The sequence below is a fragment of the Prosopis cineraria genome, unplaced genomic scaffold (assembly GCF_029017545.1).
Source record: "Prosopis cineraria cultivar Desert tree isolate PC_DT_omini unplaced genomic scaffold, ASM2901754v1 PC8, whole genome shotgun sequence".
Classification (NCBI taxonomy): domain Eukaryota; kingdom Viridiplantae; phylum Streptophyta; class Magnoliopsida; order Fabales; family Fabaceae; genus Prosopis; species Prosopis cineraria.
Window position 1 is genome coordinate 9673357 of NW_026555339.1, and position 18902 is coordinate 9692258.

The following is an 18902-nucleotide window of genomic DNA, read 5'->3' on the forward strand; positions in this document are numbered from 1 at the left end:
ATAAAATAAAACACACATATTCCTATCTTGAGCATCTATTAATTTAAAAGTATAAAAAAATTAAAAAAAAGTTACACTGAAATGACACAAATTTTTTATAGGGGAACAATATTCCCCAAATCTAAAATTTATTGTTTAGTCCTCTAACTAATGTATGCTTTTCCTAATGGACCGCAGCTAAATGTTTATACACACACACACATATTGGTTTTGTAATTTTTGATAGTGTTCATGCCTTTTGATTATGTCCGCGTTATAGGAAAAGAAAAGTACATAGAGAGAAATTTAATCATACAAATTATTTTTTTAATAATGTATGTACTCCCTCCATTTAAAAATATAAGATATTTTTTGATGAGTTAGATATTAAAAAATATAAAATATTTTTAGTCTTTCGAGATATAATTGTTATCTTCTTTTCAAAAGTTACTATATTAATAATAACTTTATATTTATTGTAGGGTATTTAATAAAAATAAATATAAAAAAAATAATGTTAGTTTAAAGATAGGTAACTACTTTATTAAAATAAAATTTAATTAAAATATATTATATTTTTTAATAAAGAGAATATAATATATATTTATGTTACCATTCAAATTCAATATTTGATTGTGGGATCCAACTAGAAGGTGGTAAGAGACAAAAGCGAACGTTAAAAAAATGTTTTGAAATCTTGCAATCCATCTTTCAGTAAAAATTTTTAATTAAAATATAATTGTTATTACATTAATGTCTTAAGACTTCGAGTCATTGCCCCAACCTTTTTATTGCTTTCTAAATTTTATAGAATGAATAATATAAAAGACCAATAAAATTTGTGGAAAATACTTTAAAAAGGATAAAATATATAACGTTAAACGAGGCTTCTTTAATTCACAAAATATATTGTTTATGAAATCCGATAGACACATAATCTCTCCTTTTCGACAAACACGAAGAAGCTATTTCAACTTTTGGACTTCTGGTATGACCCTTTACCACTTTTTCCATTCTGTGGAGGAAAATATAGTAACAAGGGATATTGTTGTTACATACATTTGGAATCTTGCCTACTTTAGAATTTTTTTTATAAAAATAATGTACATGTAGAAAACATATAAAATGGACGTGTTACTTTTATTACATTGAAAAATTTTGAACACTAAACCTCAGCTATTATAATGATCCCTTTAATTTGGGCTTTAAAATGGACATGTTATAATTTTTTTATATAAAAATTAACTATTAAAGATCCATTTCTGTTTACTTTTTTTTTAAAAAAAAACATATAGTAACTACTTCCCCGCCACTATTGTATCACGATCTAATTGTTAATATCTCTTAATTAAGCTTCAATGGGGGGATTAAAATCCAATTTTGAATAGTTAAGGAGAGCAATATTTTTAAAATAGAGAGAATACAGGTACATTGAAAACAAAAACTCTTAATTTCTTTGATTTAAAATATTTTTATCAATAAATGTGACGAGCACTTATAACAGTTGATACTCCTCACAAAAATTATTTTCCAAGTTTGAATAGTTAAACAGAGAAATATTTTTAAAATAGAGAAAATACATGTACATTAAAAACAAAAACTCTTAATTTCTTTGATTTAAAATATTTTTATCAATAAATCTGATGAGCACTTATAATAATTGATACTCCTCACAAAAATGATTGTTTTTTAAATGAGATCTAAGCGGATGAAATTTATTTATTTTTAATTTGAATCACTATTTTTAAACTGATATATAGAAAACATTTATGTTTTATATTTAATTATTGGTAGAATAAGTTATTTAAAATTTAAAAATAAATGAAATAAGATATCAGCCACCCAATTCTATCACGGACCTGAGCTCATTATATATAGATGATATATATTAGCATCCGATGCATTGCATTACAGTTTCCAGACACCATGACGGCTTTCTTCTTCGTCGCTCCTCTCACTCTTCTTTTTACCTTCTTTCTGCAACTCACTCATGCCACAAAAATGGTTAGAACACTTTGCTTCTGCACACACACACACACACACACACACACACGTATAATCATCACCTTTATCATTTGCTTGTATCAGCTTTTTGAACTGGCTGGCCATAATATATAATCTGTATTTTTTTTTTTTGTTTTACAGTCGCATGTTGTATACTTGGGATCACATTCTCATGGTCCAGAACCTTCTTCTACTGATATGGACTTTGCTACAAATTCTCATCATGATTTGCTCGCTTCTGTCATGGGAAGGTGTTGAATCATTTTAATCTGAGCCCTGATTTTGTGTTTTGTGTGCGCGCGCGCGTGTCAGCATCTCCTGACTAATTTCGAGAGCAAGAATCTAATTAAAATGACAATTCATTAACGTTAATATATGTTATGTTTGATGACAGCCATGAGAAGGCCAGAGAAGCTTTGATTTACTCTTACAACAAACATATCAATGGCTTTGCGGCATCGCTTGAAGAAAAAGAAGCACAAGAGCTCAAAAGTGAGATTATTATTTTGGAAAAATTACAATCAAGTCCCAATAAAGAATTTTTTTATTTTTCAATTTATTTACAAGTGATTTGCCATGAGCACAAGTCTAAATTAAAGTGAGAGTTCAGCCTTTTACCGGTCAAGAATCCTTCATAGGTAGTCTTTTTCAAGACACTAGACTCTTATTAAAAGCACCAATACGAGTATAAAAAAAAAAATCATTTCAAAACATTAACTTATTGAGTGAAAAAATTTCTTATATTTATAAATCCTATTCTATTTGTGAAATTCCTGAGACTCATGACATGGTTGGAACTTGTAAATAATTAATTTTCTCATATGGGATTAATATATAATTCTCCCAATTATTTTCCCTTCATTATCGTTAAATATTTACGGCTTTAAAAATGTTTCCCATTGCAGAAAAGCCAAATGTGGTGTCTGTGTTCTCCACCAAAGTGCATAAATTGCACACAACCAGGTCCTATGAATTTCTGGGACTTGAGAAAAATATAAGAGTTAGAGGCCAATCTGCTTGGATTAAGGCAAGATTTGGTCAGAATACGATCATCGCAAACATTGATACAGGTAATTAATTATTTAATAAATTTAAGTATTAAATGCTCTATCGTTTGTCTGCTTAATTATTTGATAAGACTATATATGTTGTCTTCTAATGAATAGGTGTTTGGCCTGAATCAAAAAGCTTTAACGACAAAGGATATGGTCCCGTCCCAGCAAAGTGGCGTGGAAATGGGACCTGTGAGATTGACAGGTTACCAGGCTCAAAGAGAAGCCCCTGTAACAGGTCTTTCTATATATTTTGTCTTTTTCTTTCATTATATAGAGCTATCATTTTCATTGATTCATGTTTATCTACACTTTTTATTTAAAAAGTTATTCTTAATAAATTTATATGATGAGCATGTTTGGCATGTCAATTGGCGCATGCATTTGCCTCTCTAAAGAAATGATAATTCCTCGTGTACATTGAAGGTATTGATCCAAGGGTGATGCTCTCAATGTCAAGAGTGACTAGGGCTATAGTTTCAATTGAGTCACTACACAAACATAACCTTCCGACTTTGTTAAGGTGCTAGGTGGAAAGCCTAGTCTCCTGATAAAACCCTAATCTAGCTTCCATTTTCATATAGTCTTGAGGAAAAGTGGGGATGGGGGGAGAGAGAGTTGAGAGATGTGTGGCCTTATGTAATGATCATATAAGATTACAAATTGGTATGGCATCTATATTGATAAGAACATGGTAGAAAATTGTTAGTTTTGTCATGTGCAAAAAATGTCATTGCAGGTGCTTGTAAGAAACTGTGAGCAAATAGTTTTAAACGTTGTGAAAAAAGATAGAAGAAAACTAAAAGGACATTTAAAGAAGTGGTCAATTGAGATCTCTTAGTTAATTGATTTTTATGAGGATAATTAGTTTCAGACAAATGACATCATAATAGGATCCATATAGGCAACCTCATGATAAGCAGGCTTGTTATTGTTGCTACTGCCACAGCACTTTAAGATTTATTGGCGTTGTTGCTTATAAAGTGGTCCTCAATGAGAATAATAATGACACCAGTCTTTATTATTGTTGCGGTAATTTACAATTGAAAAGAAAATAAAAAAGAAATTAGTATGCACATCGAGTCACCGACACTTATTTTATCGGGGTTTTTTTCCCAAGCACGATAGAGTTGGTAGGGTCAAATTCCAAAGATGAGTAAACTCTTCTTTATCATATTAAATAATGAAATTTAATCACCAACATTAAAGATTATTTACATCACATCACTAATCTATGAAACTTTTTTAAAAAGTTGATTTAAAAGCCGTACTAACAATGGCGGAGCGTGAGGGGGACAAATGCACCCCTCACATGGAGGAAATTACATAGGTGGCATGCAAAACAACTCTAAACTTATCAAAAAAAAAATATTTGAGTTCAAAATCTTCTTAAATAAATGATATTTTAATTCATATTTCATAAATTTAAATCAAAAATTTATACTCATTAGATATATTAAAAAATTAAATCAAGAGTTGTTTATTTTATAATAAAATCCAAGCAAAACAAATTAAAGTGGTCCTTTTGGGTGATAGTTTTCTTTTTTCTTTTTCAAATTAAGCTCTATATCAATTTTCTCAACACATTTTTTTGCCCAAACAAATTCTTAGAATATTTTTTTCAAATAAAAATATGCATAATTTTACTTATTTTATTATATTTTTCTCTAATGTAATTATTTTTTAAAATTTTTATAATATTTTTTAAATTATTAATTTTTAAATTAAGTTGTCTAGCACCCCCACTCAAGATCTTGGCTTTGCCAGACACTGCCAAAAATAAATAAAATAAAATAAATAGTAGCTGACACATAGGTAACCATGAAAGCGATAAAATATTGTATCGTCTTCTTATAGCTTAGCAGAGATTTGTATGTACCGTATAACATTACGAAGTCGAATCAGGAAGCTGATAGGAGCAAGAGTGTTCTACAAAGGATACGAAGCACACGAGGGCACGGTGATTAAGTCGCCTCACAGCGCGCGTGACATCGTAGGGCATGGTACTCATACCCTATCGACGGCGGCCGGCAACTTCGTCCGAGGAGCTAGCGTCCTTAACAACGGTGATGGCACGGCGAAGGGTGGGTCCCCCAGAGCTCGAGTGGTGGCCTACAAGGCATGTTGGTCTCCGACAGACGCATCAGGATGCAACGAGGCGGATTTGCTGGCTGCATTCGATCAAGCCATAAACGACGGCGTCGAAGTCCTGTTTGTTTCGGCCGGAGGACAACGCCACTTCGCCGAGGATTTGTTAACGGACGGGATTTCAATCGGAGCCTACCATGCAACGGCCAAGGGCATAGTGGTAATTTCTTCTGCGGGTAATGAAGGACCTGACCCTGGAACTGTAAAAAATGTTGCACCTTGGGTCTTCACTGTTGCTGCTAGCACCATTGATCGAGACTTCAATGATAATGTTACTCTCGGTAACAACCAAAGCATTAAGGTCAGTGTGTGTATGTGTGCTGTGAGTTGGGCATTTAAAATGTGACTTGATTATAATTAATTTATGATTTCTTTTTAATTTCTATTCTGTTTAGGTTGATAGATTACATTTTTTGTAATTATTGTAAATTGATTTGATATTTATTAGGACACATCATTATTTTGTTCTATATAAACACGGCAGAATCTCCTTCTCTTTTCTTTGGATCTTTCTAGAATATTCTTTTTTCAAGCATGCTTATTTTCTTTTATGGTCATTGTATCAAAATTTGGATCAACTTACCCCAGTTGAATTAGGCCAGTATACAATTGCACTAGTATCTTGATCAAGCTAATAAAATATTTTGTTTTTGACTGGTTTGATAATGATTTGATTATAATTTTAATTATTAAATTTTGAACTAATATCTTGATCAATTCAACAATTAATTCAACTTTTAGTATCTTGTTTATGGTATGAGAGCAATTTAATCAAGTCCCTCCCTCTTTTTTTTTGTTTTGTTTTTTTTTTTTTTTTTTTGCTTTCAATATTTCAATATCTTTCTCTTAATTTTAACCATTTCTCTGTTTGTTTTGATAGTTCACCTCGAAGTTCTGCTTAATGATTCGTTTACGCAAGAATCATTCCTAGTTTTTCTATTGTGTCCATAGCCATATGATTGATTATTTATATGAACTTGGCTTTGGAATATACCAGGCGACAGGTCTGTCGTCAGGACTGCCATCTGATAAGTTCTATCCATTAATCCGAGGTCGTGATGCCAAGCTTCCTAATGTCACAGCTCAAGAAGCGTAAGATTAATATATATATATATATATACACACACACACACACCCACACATACAAACATTTCGAGGTTAATTAATTACGTTTTCTTTATCTGTTATAAAACATTGATTTATGATCTGATGAAACGAATGAACCATTATTGCAATGATTGTGAAGTGACCTATGCAATGCTGGAACACTAGATCCCAACAAAGTACGAGGCAAGATACTGATATGTCAACGAGGAAGGAGCCTAAGACCAGTTGACAAGGGTCAAAATGCTTTGCTTGCTGGTGCAGTGGCAATGATCTTAGAAAACGATGGAAAAAGTGGGGACACAGTTACTGCTGATCCTCAGGTCTTACCTGTGTCTGGTAATACCAATAAATCAGCTGGAACGGAAGGCACTGAATACTATGACATCACAAAGTAATTAATAATCTTTCACAGCATTATCCAAGTACTTGTTTACTTCCCGGGATCTTATTCGAGAAAGAATTTTTTGTTGTTTATTTAAAATTTATACCAACTAAATTTTGTCACAAATTTTTTTCTTTACCTTCTATTAAATATTAGCAAAATAAATAATATTATTAAAGCGTGCATGTTTAATAAGAATAAAATTAAAAATTTAATAAATTTTTAGATGAAGTATTAAGATTTTCTTTAATTTTATTGAAATATGTTAAAAATAATTTATAAATAAGATCAGAAAAAAATTATTGAGAATATGATTACTTATATATACTTATGTTTGTATATGTATTTATATTTTTTAAGGAACCCCGTTGCATCCATGGGCAAAGCAAAAACATTTCTGGGAATTCGACCGGCTCCAATAATGGCTTCATTCTCATCTAGGGGACCAAATGCCATTCAACCGTCACTTCTCAAGGTCTCTGCATTCTTCTACCACGTCATATCACGCGCGCGCGCGCGCGCGCATTCTTGATTATATATACAAATAATATTAGTCTTTGACTATTTTAATTCTTTTCAGCCTGACATTACTGCGCCTGGTTTGAACATACTTGCTTCTTATTCACTAGCCGCAAGTCCTAGTAATTTAGCATCAGATAAGCGTCGTTTTACGTTCAACATACTTTCTGGAACTTCAATGGCGTGCCCTCATGTGGCTGGCATTGTTGGTCTTCTCAAAACACGCCATCCTGATTGGAGTCCAGCAGCTATCAAATCAGCAATCATGACCACAGGTACATTTACATAAGATATCTATATATTTTTTTCAGAATCCTTGTGAATCAGGACCATTAAAGTATTTCTGAACGATAAAGCTAGACAGAGATATATAGAAAGAAAAGAGTGGATCTTGTCATGAACATAGGTCTAAATAGAAAACCCACCCTAAAAAATTAGCTTATTGGCAAAAACCCTTGCACCTGTAAATCCCACTCTGTTTGAAAGTCAATGTCCTTCCAGTTCACAACACTTCGCTTAACTAGAACCCTTCTGTGAGACTAACCTTACAATTAAAATACTAATATTATGAGCACAAATTAAAAAAAAAAGTCCATTCCAAAAAAACTAGTCCTGATAAGTAGGAGAGCTTCTCATACTTATAACTACCACTTCATTTATGATGCTCTTTAATGTAAGACTCGTAACGATCTTACTTATGCAGTATGAGTTTTGTAGAAAGGGAATTTGTGTGTTCCTTTCTTCCTTTTATTCTCTAATTTTATCATAAAGTAAATGCTTTTGTAAATTTTCTTGTGAATCTCCATAATATGCATATGTCATGTTTCTAACTTGAGTTCTAAACAACTGTTGAAAAACTATATGTGCCCTTTCATGCAGCGACCACTTTTGATAACACCAACAATTTGATTCGTGATGGTGTTAATGAAAAACCTGCGACTCCATTTGCTTATGGTTCGGGACATGTTCGACCAGACCTAGCACTAAATCCTGGACTTGTTTATGATCTGAGTGAATCAGATTACTTGAACTTCTTGTGTGGTTCTGGATATTCGGACTCATTAGTTGCATCCTTTAATTTCAACAAGATCTACAAATGTCCGAGGTCTTACAAGATAGAAGATTTCAACTATCCATCAATCTCAGTGTCTGTTTTGGAAGCAAAGCCTGTGACTGTAACTCGCACAGTTACAAATGTTGGGCGTGCAAGCACGTATAAGGCGACAGTGCAAGCACCAAAAGGAGTTAAGGTTGTTGTCCAGCCTGAGACTTTGAGTTTTAAGAAGACTGGTGAAAAGAAAAGATTTAAGGTCACTTTCCAAACGTCGAGGTTGTTTCAAAATGCAAGTTTTCCGTTTGGGGAGTTGTTATGGACAGATGGGAAGCACAGAGTTAGAAGTCCTATTGTTGTCTTACGCTCCGAGGAATAATGACTAATAAAGAACTTCAATCTTAGAAATATAGTATGATCTCTATTGTTTGTGAGGGACAGTGAAGTGTGAGCTTGTTTCTGGGTTTTATGTTGTCCCTGTGTGCGTTTTTCTATGACAATGATAATGTTTTGTCATTGTGTTTTTAAATGGGTTCACTTTACAGATTTGGTTTTTTTACATTCTTATTTGGTATTTTACTAATTAAATATGTTGAAGGCTTCAAGCAAGCCCAAAATCAATGTATCAATTTGGCCCTAAAAAAAATTCAATGTATCGATAAAATTTACACAAGTGATATTGTTGATAAACTATCAAAGCATGAATAGATTTATATTGACCCATCTATAAGATTCTACCGGTTTAGCCGTTTTTAAAATGACAACATTTTGGTGGAAAAATTAGAAATTTGACTAAAGTCTAAGGGAATTGTTATAAAAAAATTTCTATTTTAAAAATTAAAATAGATGTCTATATGATTTTTCAATGAATTCTTAGAAATGTGTTGTTTGAATTAATTTAAAAGTGATATAAAACGGTAAGAATGTTTTTGATATGAGAATGTTCAAATAATGAGTAGAGAGCTTCAAGTAACCGGTGGAGGGTCGTCTCTTCATTTATTTATCTTCATTTTCCTTCACTTCCTCACATCTCAACTATTCATAAATGTAGAGAGACCCTCCACCCCTTCAAATAAGGTAAATAAAGATATAGTTCTAGTCTTTAAGCTTAACAAAAATAAAATAGCATATTAACACAGGCCAAGATTCTCTCATTTTCCCCTCTCATCCTTTAATTTTCATCTCATCTTTTTAATTTCTAATCATCAGATCAAGATTATAATGGTCCCTATTTGATTCACTATACAATATTCTTTTTATTTTGTTTTACTGTTTTTTACTTGTTCATCTTAAATTTTAGCATTTTTAATTTTAATATTTTGTATTTTATTATAATTTAACATTTCAATAACAATTTTATAGGATATTAAATATAAACCATCCAAATTTTAATCTTAATCTAATATAATGATTAAAGAGAAAAAAAAGGGGAAGATGATGAAAAAGGGAAGAAAAAAGAATACGCACCCACTAATATATGGTGCATGTGCATTCAGAGTAAAATAAATATAAAAATATATGAATATAATAGAAAGTATGAATGTTTATGATGAGACATGGATCCCGCTGGCGGAAAGAAAAACGAAAAAAAGGAAAAAAAAAAGAATAAAGAAAGATATGGACCCTAACCTAAGCTACCCATGACATTATATTTTGGTATGTTGGAACGGGAACTTTGGAAATGTTTAATTCAATAATTAATATTAGTTATTATATTTTTTAAATTAAAATATTCGTTTGAATGTGTTCTTCATAAATCAAAATAAGATAGTGAATTAATTCTTTCAGAAACGGATTTTTTTTTATATTTTGGATAAAATATAAATAAGAGAACAAACGCCTGATTAAAAGCATACATTTTTTTTTGGGTTCAAAATTTAAAAAAGAATATTAATTTACTTAAAAAGGAAAAGTTGGTCTCCCACCCATCGAAAAGGCTCAATTAATTAAATTTTCTCGTTGACCAGAAAAGGAGCATCATGTACAAGCGGAACATGTTATACGTTTTTTCTCTCTCATAAATATACTGGAATGAAATGAAGTGAAAAAAACAATAAATTTAGTATGTAGTAAAAATTTCATGCGACAAACTAACAATAGATAAAGAAAAAAAATAAATGCTTTCACAATGAATCTAACTATAATCATAAGATGTAATGATCTAAAATTTTAAAATTTAATAAATTCTCTCTCTTTTAATATTTAATTTATTTATTTTAATTTTAAGATAAATGAAAAATAATAGTTTAATAAAATTGATACTGATTATTTATATGGATATTTAAAATTTAAATTTTATTTAAATTAAATGTTAATTTATTTTTTTTACTGGTAGAAAGTGCTAAAATGTTTTTGCTTTTCAATGATGATGATAGTGGTGGTAAAATAAAAATCTAGGGGGTCTTCGTTTGTAATTTTTCCATCAACTTTTATATATTATTTTTGTTTCTTTCTTCTTTGTCGGTCAGCTACGGACGAGGGAGAGAACTTGAACCTGCATCTGGAAATTTGGCCATCTCAACTCTTCTCTCCACCGTCTAGCTCGTCACCGGTGGTGTGGGTCACCGGAAATATTCTCTTTCCCTTCTGTCCTTCGCTCCTTCTCCTCTGTTCGTTTCTCTATTGTCGGTGTTATTGGAGCTTCTCTTCCGTCTGAGAGCAAGATATATTTTTTTGCTCAGAGCTTCAAACCCTCGATCCAGCCACTGTCCTTTGCTATTCAACATGCTGTTGACGAGAATAGGAGTTCCGCTTACCGTTGCTGTGATGTACGCCCAAAACCACAACGTTGTGGTACACATCGTGAGTTCTTCCCTCCCCTGTTCTGTGTTGAATTTCATTTTTTTTTCCCTTGATCTGTGCTTGCTGTGAATCTCCACTTTTGAGTATGGGTATTTAAATTTTTCTCCTTCCTTGCATTACCGCTGTTCTCACTGGTTCGGTGTGGCTGTGGGCACTATTGTTGGTTCATGATCTTCCACCTCTTCTGTTTCTGTTGATTTCTTCTTCTTTTTTTGACCTTTTCTGTCGAGGCTGAATCTGGGCAGAAGCTTAGAATTTTTCCCCTCATTGAGTCCCCTGTGCGCGCGTGTTTTAATGGTTGATGTTGTAATTTGTTACTCTTTGCTGAATCTAGGTGCGTGTGAGAGAGTGATTAGTGTGAAATTTATATTTGTTTTCTATTCAATGTGCTGTGAATTTATTTGAAGGTAGTTATTGTGCGGTGTAAGCAAGCTAGAATTTTTTTCATGGAAGAAGAGAAAGTAGTGTGGGCTTGAATTGTATTTAAATGATATTAATCTTGTGGAAGGAATGAACTTGGATTGCTTGAATAAGTTATGTATTGATGCTGTATAAATGTTAAAGGAATTGTGGGATGGGATACGAAGGAAGAGCTTAGTATTAGAAATTTGAATATTGGTATCTATAAGGTATTGGATAAAGAGTTTGTTTGGGGAAGTCTTGTTTGTTCATGTTTTTTTTTTTTCTCTCTAAAAATTTCAATAATTCTCATAAAGCATAATTGGTTCAGACGCTAATTACTTGTAAGTTTAATTTGAGTGTTACGAGAGATTTTGTCAATTATGAAGTTAATGTGTTATTAGCTGAATTCTTGAGAGCTGCATGATTAAACAGAGAAGTGAGTATGTAAAGTATTGAATGGATTGAAGAAATTGAGGTTTGGTTTTCTTTGGGTTTATATTGGTTCTTAATGATAAATTGATTTATTGGGAAGCGGCATAAATTTAAGAGTTGGTAATTGAAAATATTTGAACAAGAGATGATCTTTTAATCTATTGAGATAATCAAGTGTGATGAAGGTTTCATGGATTACATGACAATATGAAAGCTAATTATTTTCTATTCTAAAGCTTGGAAAATCATTAAGGAATGTGCTTAAAAGCACATGGTAGGTTTGATAAAAAAATAAGGATGTAGATTTTAAATGACTGGTGGTTTAGGGACAAGTCAAACTTTATCGTGCATTAGGCAAGACATTAGGTTGTTGAATAATTGGTGTAGATTTATTTAGTAGAGTTATTGCGAAAGAAATTTATTGTTATTCTTGTCTAGGTAATAGAGTAGTTAAAGGACAATTGAGAGGTTTATAAGGAACAAATTATTATCTTGGATGCTTATCAGGTAAGTGGATAATGTTTCAATCAACTTATATAACTGCAAAATTCTTTTTATCAAAATATTATTTGTAATAATTTGTAGTTATTAATACATATCTTTTTCTAGCACTGGTACTTGTTGATTAAATTACTTTATCTTTTGAAACTATAAGGTATGGTGAAGAATATTCATATCATGGCATGTACAAGTATTTTTCCTTACGAAATATATGTTCAAGATTTTTGAGATTATTATCAGCTTTGGTAATTTTAGTTACTCAACAAATGCATGCATGGACATTAATTATGAAATTTTATTTTGACAAGTTTTTAGTGTTTAAGTTATTCATACGAGTTTGACTGTAAAAATAAGAATTGTATTTTTATAGTGATGATTTTTTCGCATGTTTGAAAATAAATTTGAAGAGGATTTTATACAAAACATTACTTGTTAATGGCAGTTCCCTTAGCCTTTGGCTCGTCATGTTTATGACTAGCTAGTTCAATTTTTGTGAGTATTGTACTCACGTTTGTTATTCATGGGTCTTGTACCTATATTTGTTTTCGTGGTTTTAAGCCACGTTTGGTTAGCATTACCCTCGTGAATTGGGTGTTCATGTTTATTTCGTAGCTTCGGTTGCGTTTGGTTTCTTACCCTTATGGATTGTGTCCGCATTTGTTTTCGTAACATAAGTCGTGTTTAGTTATTTGTCTTTGTAGACTGTGTGTCTACGTCTGTGAATTGTTCTACTAAATCCCCTAAAATATAAATTTTTAATTCATTGATAATTTCACAATCTAATAGTTTTTAATTTGCAAATGTTGTTATTTTCATTTATGTATTTATTTAATTATTTTGACTTCTTAAGATCAAATATTAAAACTGCCTTGTGTTTATAGATTTTAAGTTCTTGATATTAAAGTTATATAGAGCTTTTATTCTGTGCTTACAAATTCATTTATATTGAATTACTTTTTCTTTAATTTATGTAACTATTATATTTTATTTGCTTTAATTTTGCAAAATCTTATGGTTGGGACGTTATTCATTGAAAAATTATTTTGGTCTTAGATAGTATAGCCGACACTGTAGTCCTGCTTTTCTATGAGGGAAGTTTTGCTGAGCTTGGCGGAGATTTGTTCTGTAAAGATTTTCTATTGATGTAAATATGAATTTATGAATTGTGTCATGAAAATATTATTAGGTGCTTTATATAGACTGTAGTTAGGGTTCTAATTTTCTTTGTTATATTGTCTATCTGTTGCTGAGGAGTAGAGTTCCATATTGTGGGGGTATAAATTGTAAAATTTTTGTTGTAAAAATTTTGAGAGATCTTACTTATATGGAAGGTGCTGTCAAATTTTTACAAAAAAGTTAATATTTTGGTCACTTGAAAAGTAAAATCAGATGTAGACAATTAGGCAGATAATAAGACAAATGTATTAATTTAAAACTTTTCTTAATTAAGGTTTTAAGGGATGAGTGTTTAAGTGTGCATCCCATGCCAATCACTCATATTTTGGAGTGTAACACAAGATTTCAACGAATACAATTTTCTACCTTTGTGCATCAGAAGTTAAAATTTTTGAGGCCCTTTTTTTTAAATCAAAGGCATGTTTAAAGTAAATTAAAATCAATAATATTTTATATGAGATTTTTCTTACAGAACATATTTTGTAGTTGACTAAACTAATAGATATAAATATTATTATATATGAGAAAATAACAATAATTTTTTTTGAATTATATAAATAATATTTTAACCGAAATGTCATAATCTCTTGAAATCTTTAAAATGATTTCTTTATCATTAGAGAGTTAATATAAAAGATTAAGTTATCCTTAATTGAAATAAAAATTTTAAACTTCAAAATAGATACTTCGCGCACTTAATTCGTAAATTTTGTTTTAAAATTCATAATTTTTTTTAAATAGCAAAAATTCAACAGTAATTTACAATTTTACATTTAAAATTTTGATATTTTTTAACTGTTGCAAATATCAATTATCATTTAAAAATTTTACTGAAAGATTCACAACATTTATTTTTAAATTCACAAGAATTCAATAGCAATTTGTAAGTTCATATTTGAAATTATGATAGTCCTTAAGTGTTGCAAAAATCAATTGTTATTTACAAGTTTTATTTTAATATTTACAATTTTTCTTACTAAAATTGTAAAAATTCAACAGCAATTTGCAAATTCATAAGTATCTGTTTTGAGGTTAAATTTTTATATTAATCAAGGGCAATTTAATCTTTTATATTAATTTTTTAATGATAGAAAAGTCTTTAAAAATTTTAGAAAAATTATAACACTTTGAAAGACTAAAATGTTATTTTTTCATTTTATATATATATATATATATATCTGACAAATGATAACTTACATACAGAGTTTTCAGTTTTGACTTACAGTTTATTCAGACTACACCCTCGGTACTTTAAGCAGCAGAAAATTACATATAATACATGAACACAAAATAAGGGACAAATATTTCGACATCGGTATGCAACCAGATAAACTACTTAATCATCAGTTTGATCCTCTCATGATAAGTTGTCCAATTGTGATGGTGTCAAACTGGTCCACCAAATCTGTTTTTGGCGTCATAAGCTTCATTGCTACTTGGTCCATGGTTGGACGAGACCATGGATTCTTATCCAAGCAAGCAAATGCCAATGTTGCTATCAACATTAACTCCTCAACAACTGATCCTGTCGGTCGAGGAAGCCTTCCATCCAATACATCCTTCAATGGCAAGTCATAGGTTGTTGGTGTCTCTGTCAAAGAAGCAATGAGCTCTCCAGGATGCATTCCCATTATGATCTCCAAAGTCAACACTCCAAAGCTGTAAACATCACACTTCTCATTCGCCTTGATAATATAAGTAATCTCTGCATAAACAAGTTTAGGGTAATGATATGAAGTAGAAAACATTAACTGGGTTAAATAATATTGTAATGAAGTAAGTGTAGTATTTTCTAACCTGGTGCAGCATAACCAAATGTACCTACGAAAGAGGTTATATTTTCTGACTCAGGATTTAGAAACTTTGCTGTTCCAAAATCAATGATCCGAGCTTCTTGATATTCTGAATCTAAAACAACATTCTTGCTTGATATGTCTCGATGAACGATAGGAATTGAACAGCCATGATGCATATGGAATAAAGCATTGGCCACACTTTTAACAAGGTTCATCCTCCTATTCCAATCAAGCTTAATGGCTTGTTCATCATTCTTTAGTATGTTATTCAAGCTGCCACCTTCCAAGAACTCATAAACCAAAAATGAGGAGCGTGAATTTGAGCAGAACCCATATAACTTGACAATGTTACGATGTTTGATTTCTGTCAGAGCTCGAATTTCACTTGTGAAAGCTGTTAGGTTGGAGATTTCCCCACTTGGCATTGAATGAAGCTTCTTCACAGCAACAACCAGACCTGTGGGCAACTCAGCCCTATAAATACTTCCTTGACCTCCCTTCCCAACAAGATATCTATCATCAAAATTCTTCGTGGCTTCTACAATATCTTGATACAATAATTCTCTTTCAGAACTCCAAACAAGAAAAAGATCTTCTTGGACTTCCTCGTCTTTGTTTCTTGCTTTCCTTGCCCCATGACAGAAAAAGGAAAACACTCCAGTCCCTACTAGCAATACTACAACACCCAATGGGAGGAATATTATCAGTAACTTGACTTTTTCACTCTTTTTATTACCATGTACATTATTTTGGGAAGAATCACTGCAAAGATGTAAACCAGTGACATTGCCACACAAGCCTTTGTTATTCTTCAATGCCGCAAATGTTTGGAAGGCATGATTGTTTGGAATAGGACCTTCTAATTGGTTATATGATATGTCAACAGAAGTCAAGGCTGATCTTCCATTAAAAGCGGATGAAATCTCGCCAGAGAAACTATTATGCGAGAGGTTCAATATTTGCAACTTGGGTAATGCTCCAATTGTTTTTGGTATTTTTCCACTCAAGAAATTTTCACTAAGATCAAGTTTTTCAAGATCTTGGAGCTGACCAAACTGCAGGGAAATGGGACCCTCAAATTTGTTTTTGCTCATGTTCAATTCCCTCAACATTTTCATGCCCCAAACCTTTTCTGTGATGGGACCACTGAATTTATTTCCTTCTAGCTCTAAAATTTCAAGATGATTCAATGATCCTATTTCTGGGGGAATCTTGCCTAAAAGTTGATTGTGGCTTAAAGAAAGTTTACTCAATGAGGTCAACTTCAACAAATTTGTTGGAATTTCTCCAACAAGATGATTTGAAGACAGGTCAAGTTCAAAAAGATTTGTTGCCCCCCCTATTCCTGAAGGTATCCTCCCAGAAATATTGTTGCTAGATATCTTGAACTGTGAGAGACTAGGACACTTGCCCCACGTGGATGAAAGATGGCCATAAAGTTTATTGCCACTTAAGTCAATGAATTCCAAATTTGGATATGTACCAAAAGAATTACTTATATCTTGAACCAATTGGTTATCGTTAAGTGTAAGTCTTTCAAGCTTAGAACAATTCTTCAAGCTTGTTGGAATCAGACCAGTGAAACTATTGCCAGGTGCTCCAAAACGCTCTAACATGCCACCAAGGCAAATATGTTGTGGCAAATGGCCAATGAAATTATTCCAACCCAGTTGTAAGTCGACCAAACTAGTAAGATTATCTACTTCTGGAGGAATGTGACCACTAAGGTTGTTGTGAAACAACACAAGCTGAGTGAGAGCTGTCAAATTTCCTATGGTGGATGGAATAGGTCCAGAAAGATTGTTCTCTCCAAGGTCAAGTATTTCTAAATTGACCAAGTTTCCAATAGAGGCAGGAATTGACCCAGATAGATTGTTTGTGTACAAATACAAACTTTGGAGATTTGTCAAGTTTCCTATGAAAGATGGGATTGGACCATAGAGATTATTATCTAGCAATTGAATATGCACAAGAGAATGTAGTTTCCCAAGTTCATTGGGAATACGACCAGTAAGACTGCAATCATAGAGGTATAGTTGCTTTAACTTCCTCAAGTTTCCTATTGCAGAAGGGATTTCACCAGATTGAAAAGGATTTTCTGACAAATCAAGTTGTGTGAGATTGCTAAGCCTACCAATCTCTTGAGGAATGGAACCAGAGAGTCTGTTAAGTCCCAGAATAAGATCAGTCAGACTACTCAAGTTCCCAATCTCAGGTGGAATAGAATCAGTGAGATTACAGACACTAATATCAAGCAAATTTAGAGTGCTCAGTGACCCTATTTCTTTAGGGATGGGACCCTCTAAGAAATTGTGAGACATGATCATTCTAAGAATACTGGACAAGTTACTAACTTGGGGCGGAATATTTCCAGAGAAGTTGTTGTAACTTATATCGAAGTGTACGAGGTTTGGTAAGGAGGAGAAGCTGAGATTTTGGAGCCTACCTTGAAGTCCAAGACTTGTAAGATTGATCATGGAAACTGAGAAGGACGACTCGTCGCATGAAATCCCTGTCCAGTTTCTGCATGGACTGGTACCATTCTTCCATGAAGACAAGATGGTTTGGCTGTCAAGTTTAAGGCTGGCTTTCCACTTCAACAGAGCACTTGCTTCGCCGTGAGGTTCTTCAGTGGCAGATGAGACACAGAAGAAGATGCAGAGAATACACCATAAAGCTGTAAGCTTAGTGGAATCACTTTCAGACATGGTTTCTGGGTATTGGAATTGTTGAATCAAGAAAGGTTCAAAGACTGAATTGATGGCTCTAAATGGTTCGTTTTAAGGTCTTAAATAGGAGGGAAAAGTTAAATTACTGTTACTCTTTTATGCAGGAGTGTAATAATAAGGAAAAATTACAATTGAGGATATTGGAAAGCTACTGATAACAATTAAAGACCAGAAAATTGTGAAATTAAATTTATGGACTATGGTTCTTTTTTTTTTATATAGTTTTAAAAAATAATCTTTTGACTAAAACATGCTTACCTCTCTTTGAAATGTACAATTACTTAGGGTACAGTGTCTTTTTGTTAAAAGATTAATTATTTTTTTAACTTATGAATGACCATGGTCCTTAAATTTAATTTCAGGATTTCATGGTTCCTAATCATTATTACTTATCTTCTTAGGTCTTTAATTGTGATTTTCCCAAATAATAAAGTTAGGTAGAGGATAAGAACAAAGAAAAAAAGAATGGGTTGGAAGGCAAAGGCCATACACTTCATAAAGTTGTAGGAAATATTTGGACACCAATGTGAACAACATATGCTCTGGTCTACTTTCCAGTTGATGTTTCACATCATATATTTTTCTTTAGATATTAAAGTGTGCTTGAGACAAAGACATGTTACATGAGAGTATTAATTGAAATGGTGAGATTACGAACCTCGTAATCATTAAGAAAAAAAGGGGCCATGCAGAAACACTCTGATCTTTGGACTATTTCCTTCTTCTTCTTCTTGTGTGTGTGTGTGTGTGTGTGTGTGGCTATACAGAAACACCACAAGACTATTTGTTTTTGCACTCTGGAAAAAAGAAGCATATATTCAT

The 18902-nt window shown here is 32.1% G+C and overlaps 2 protein-coding genes and 1 long non-coding RNA gene across 3 annotated transcripts; 2 read left to right on the top strand and 1 right to left on the bottom strand.

Moving 5' to 3' along the window:
- Positions 1-1898: 1898 nt before the first annotated feature.
- Positions 1899-8786, top strand: LOC129318238 (subtilisin-like protease Glyma18g48580). Its single transcript, XM_054962899.1, has 11 exons — positions 1899-1983; positions 2125-2234; positions 2378-2475; positions 2889-3053; positions 3150-3273; positions 4941-5484; positions 6181-6275; positions 6430-6681; positions 7033-7147; positions 7253-7466; positions 8071-8786. Exons 1-11 carry the CDS (start codon positions 1906-1908, stop codon positions 8619-8621), a joined length of 2346 nt encoding a protein of 781 aa, XP_054818874.1. The 5' UTR covers positions 1899-1905; the 3' UTR covers positions 8622-8786.
- Positions 8787-10716: 1930 nt separating this feature from the next.
- Positions 10717-13702, top strand: LOC129318239 (uncharacterized). The gene is made up of 2 exons (XR_008595213.1): positions 10717-11044; positions 13433-13702. It is a non-coding gene; the product is annotated as an uncharacterized LOC129318239 (long non-coding RNA).
- Positions 13703-14730: 1028 nt separating this feature from the next.
- On the bottom strand, positions 14731-18096 carry LOC129318235 (MDIS1-interacting receptor like kinase 2-like). The gene is made up of 2 exons (XM_054962897.1): positions 15353-18096; positions 14731-15260 (listed from the first exon to the last, which is right to left on the bottom strand). The coding sequence occupies exons 1-2, from the start codon at positions 18057-18059 to the stop codon at positions 14899-14901; spliced, it is 3069 nt and encodes a 1022-aa protein (XP_054818872.1). The 5' UTR covers positions 18060-18096; the 3' UTR covers positions 14731-14898.
- Between the last annotated feature and the right edge of the window lie 806 nt (positions 18097-18902).

What these genes read in the sequence shown, in the direction of transcription:
- LOC129318238 (XM_054962899.1), top strand. Translation starts at nt 1,906, where the DNA reads ATGACGGCTTTCTTCTTCGTCGCTCCTCTCACTCTTCTTTTTACCTTC. An exon ending in AAGAGAAGCCCCTGTAACAG is followed by an intron (nt 3,274 to 4,940) that starts GTCTTTCTATAT and finishes AAGTCGAATCAG; the next exon opens with GAAGCTGATAGGAGCAAGAG. An exon ending in GAATACTATGACATCACAAA is followed by an intron (nt 6,682 to 7,032) that starts GTAATTAATAAT and finishes ATATTTTTTAAG; the next exon opens with GAACCCCGTTGCATCCATGG.
- LOC129318235 (XM_054962897.1), bottom strand. Translation starts at nt 18,059, where the DNA reads ATGTCTGAAAGTGATTCCACTAAGCTTACAGCTTTATGGTGTATTCTC. An exon ending in ATTTGGTTATGCTGCACCAG is followed by an intron (nt 15,261 to 15,352) that starts GTTAGAAAATAC and finishes TTGTTTATGCAG; the next exon opens with AGATTACTTATATTATCAAG.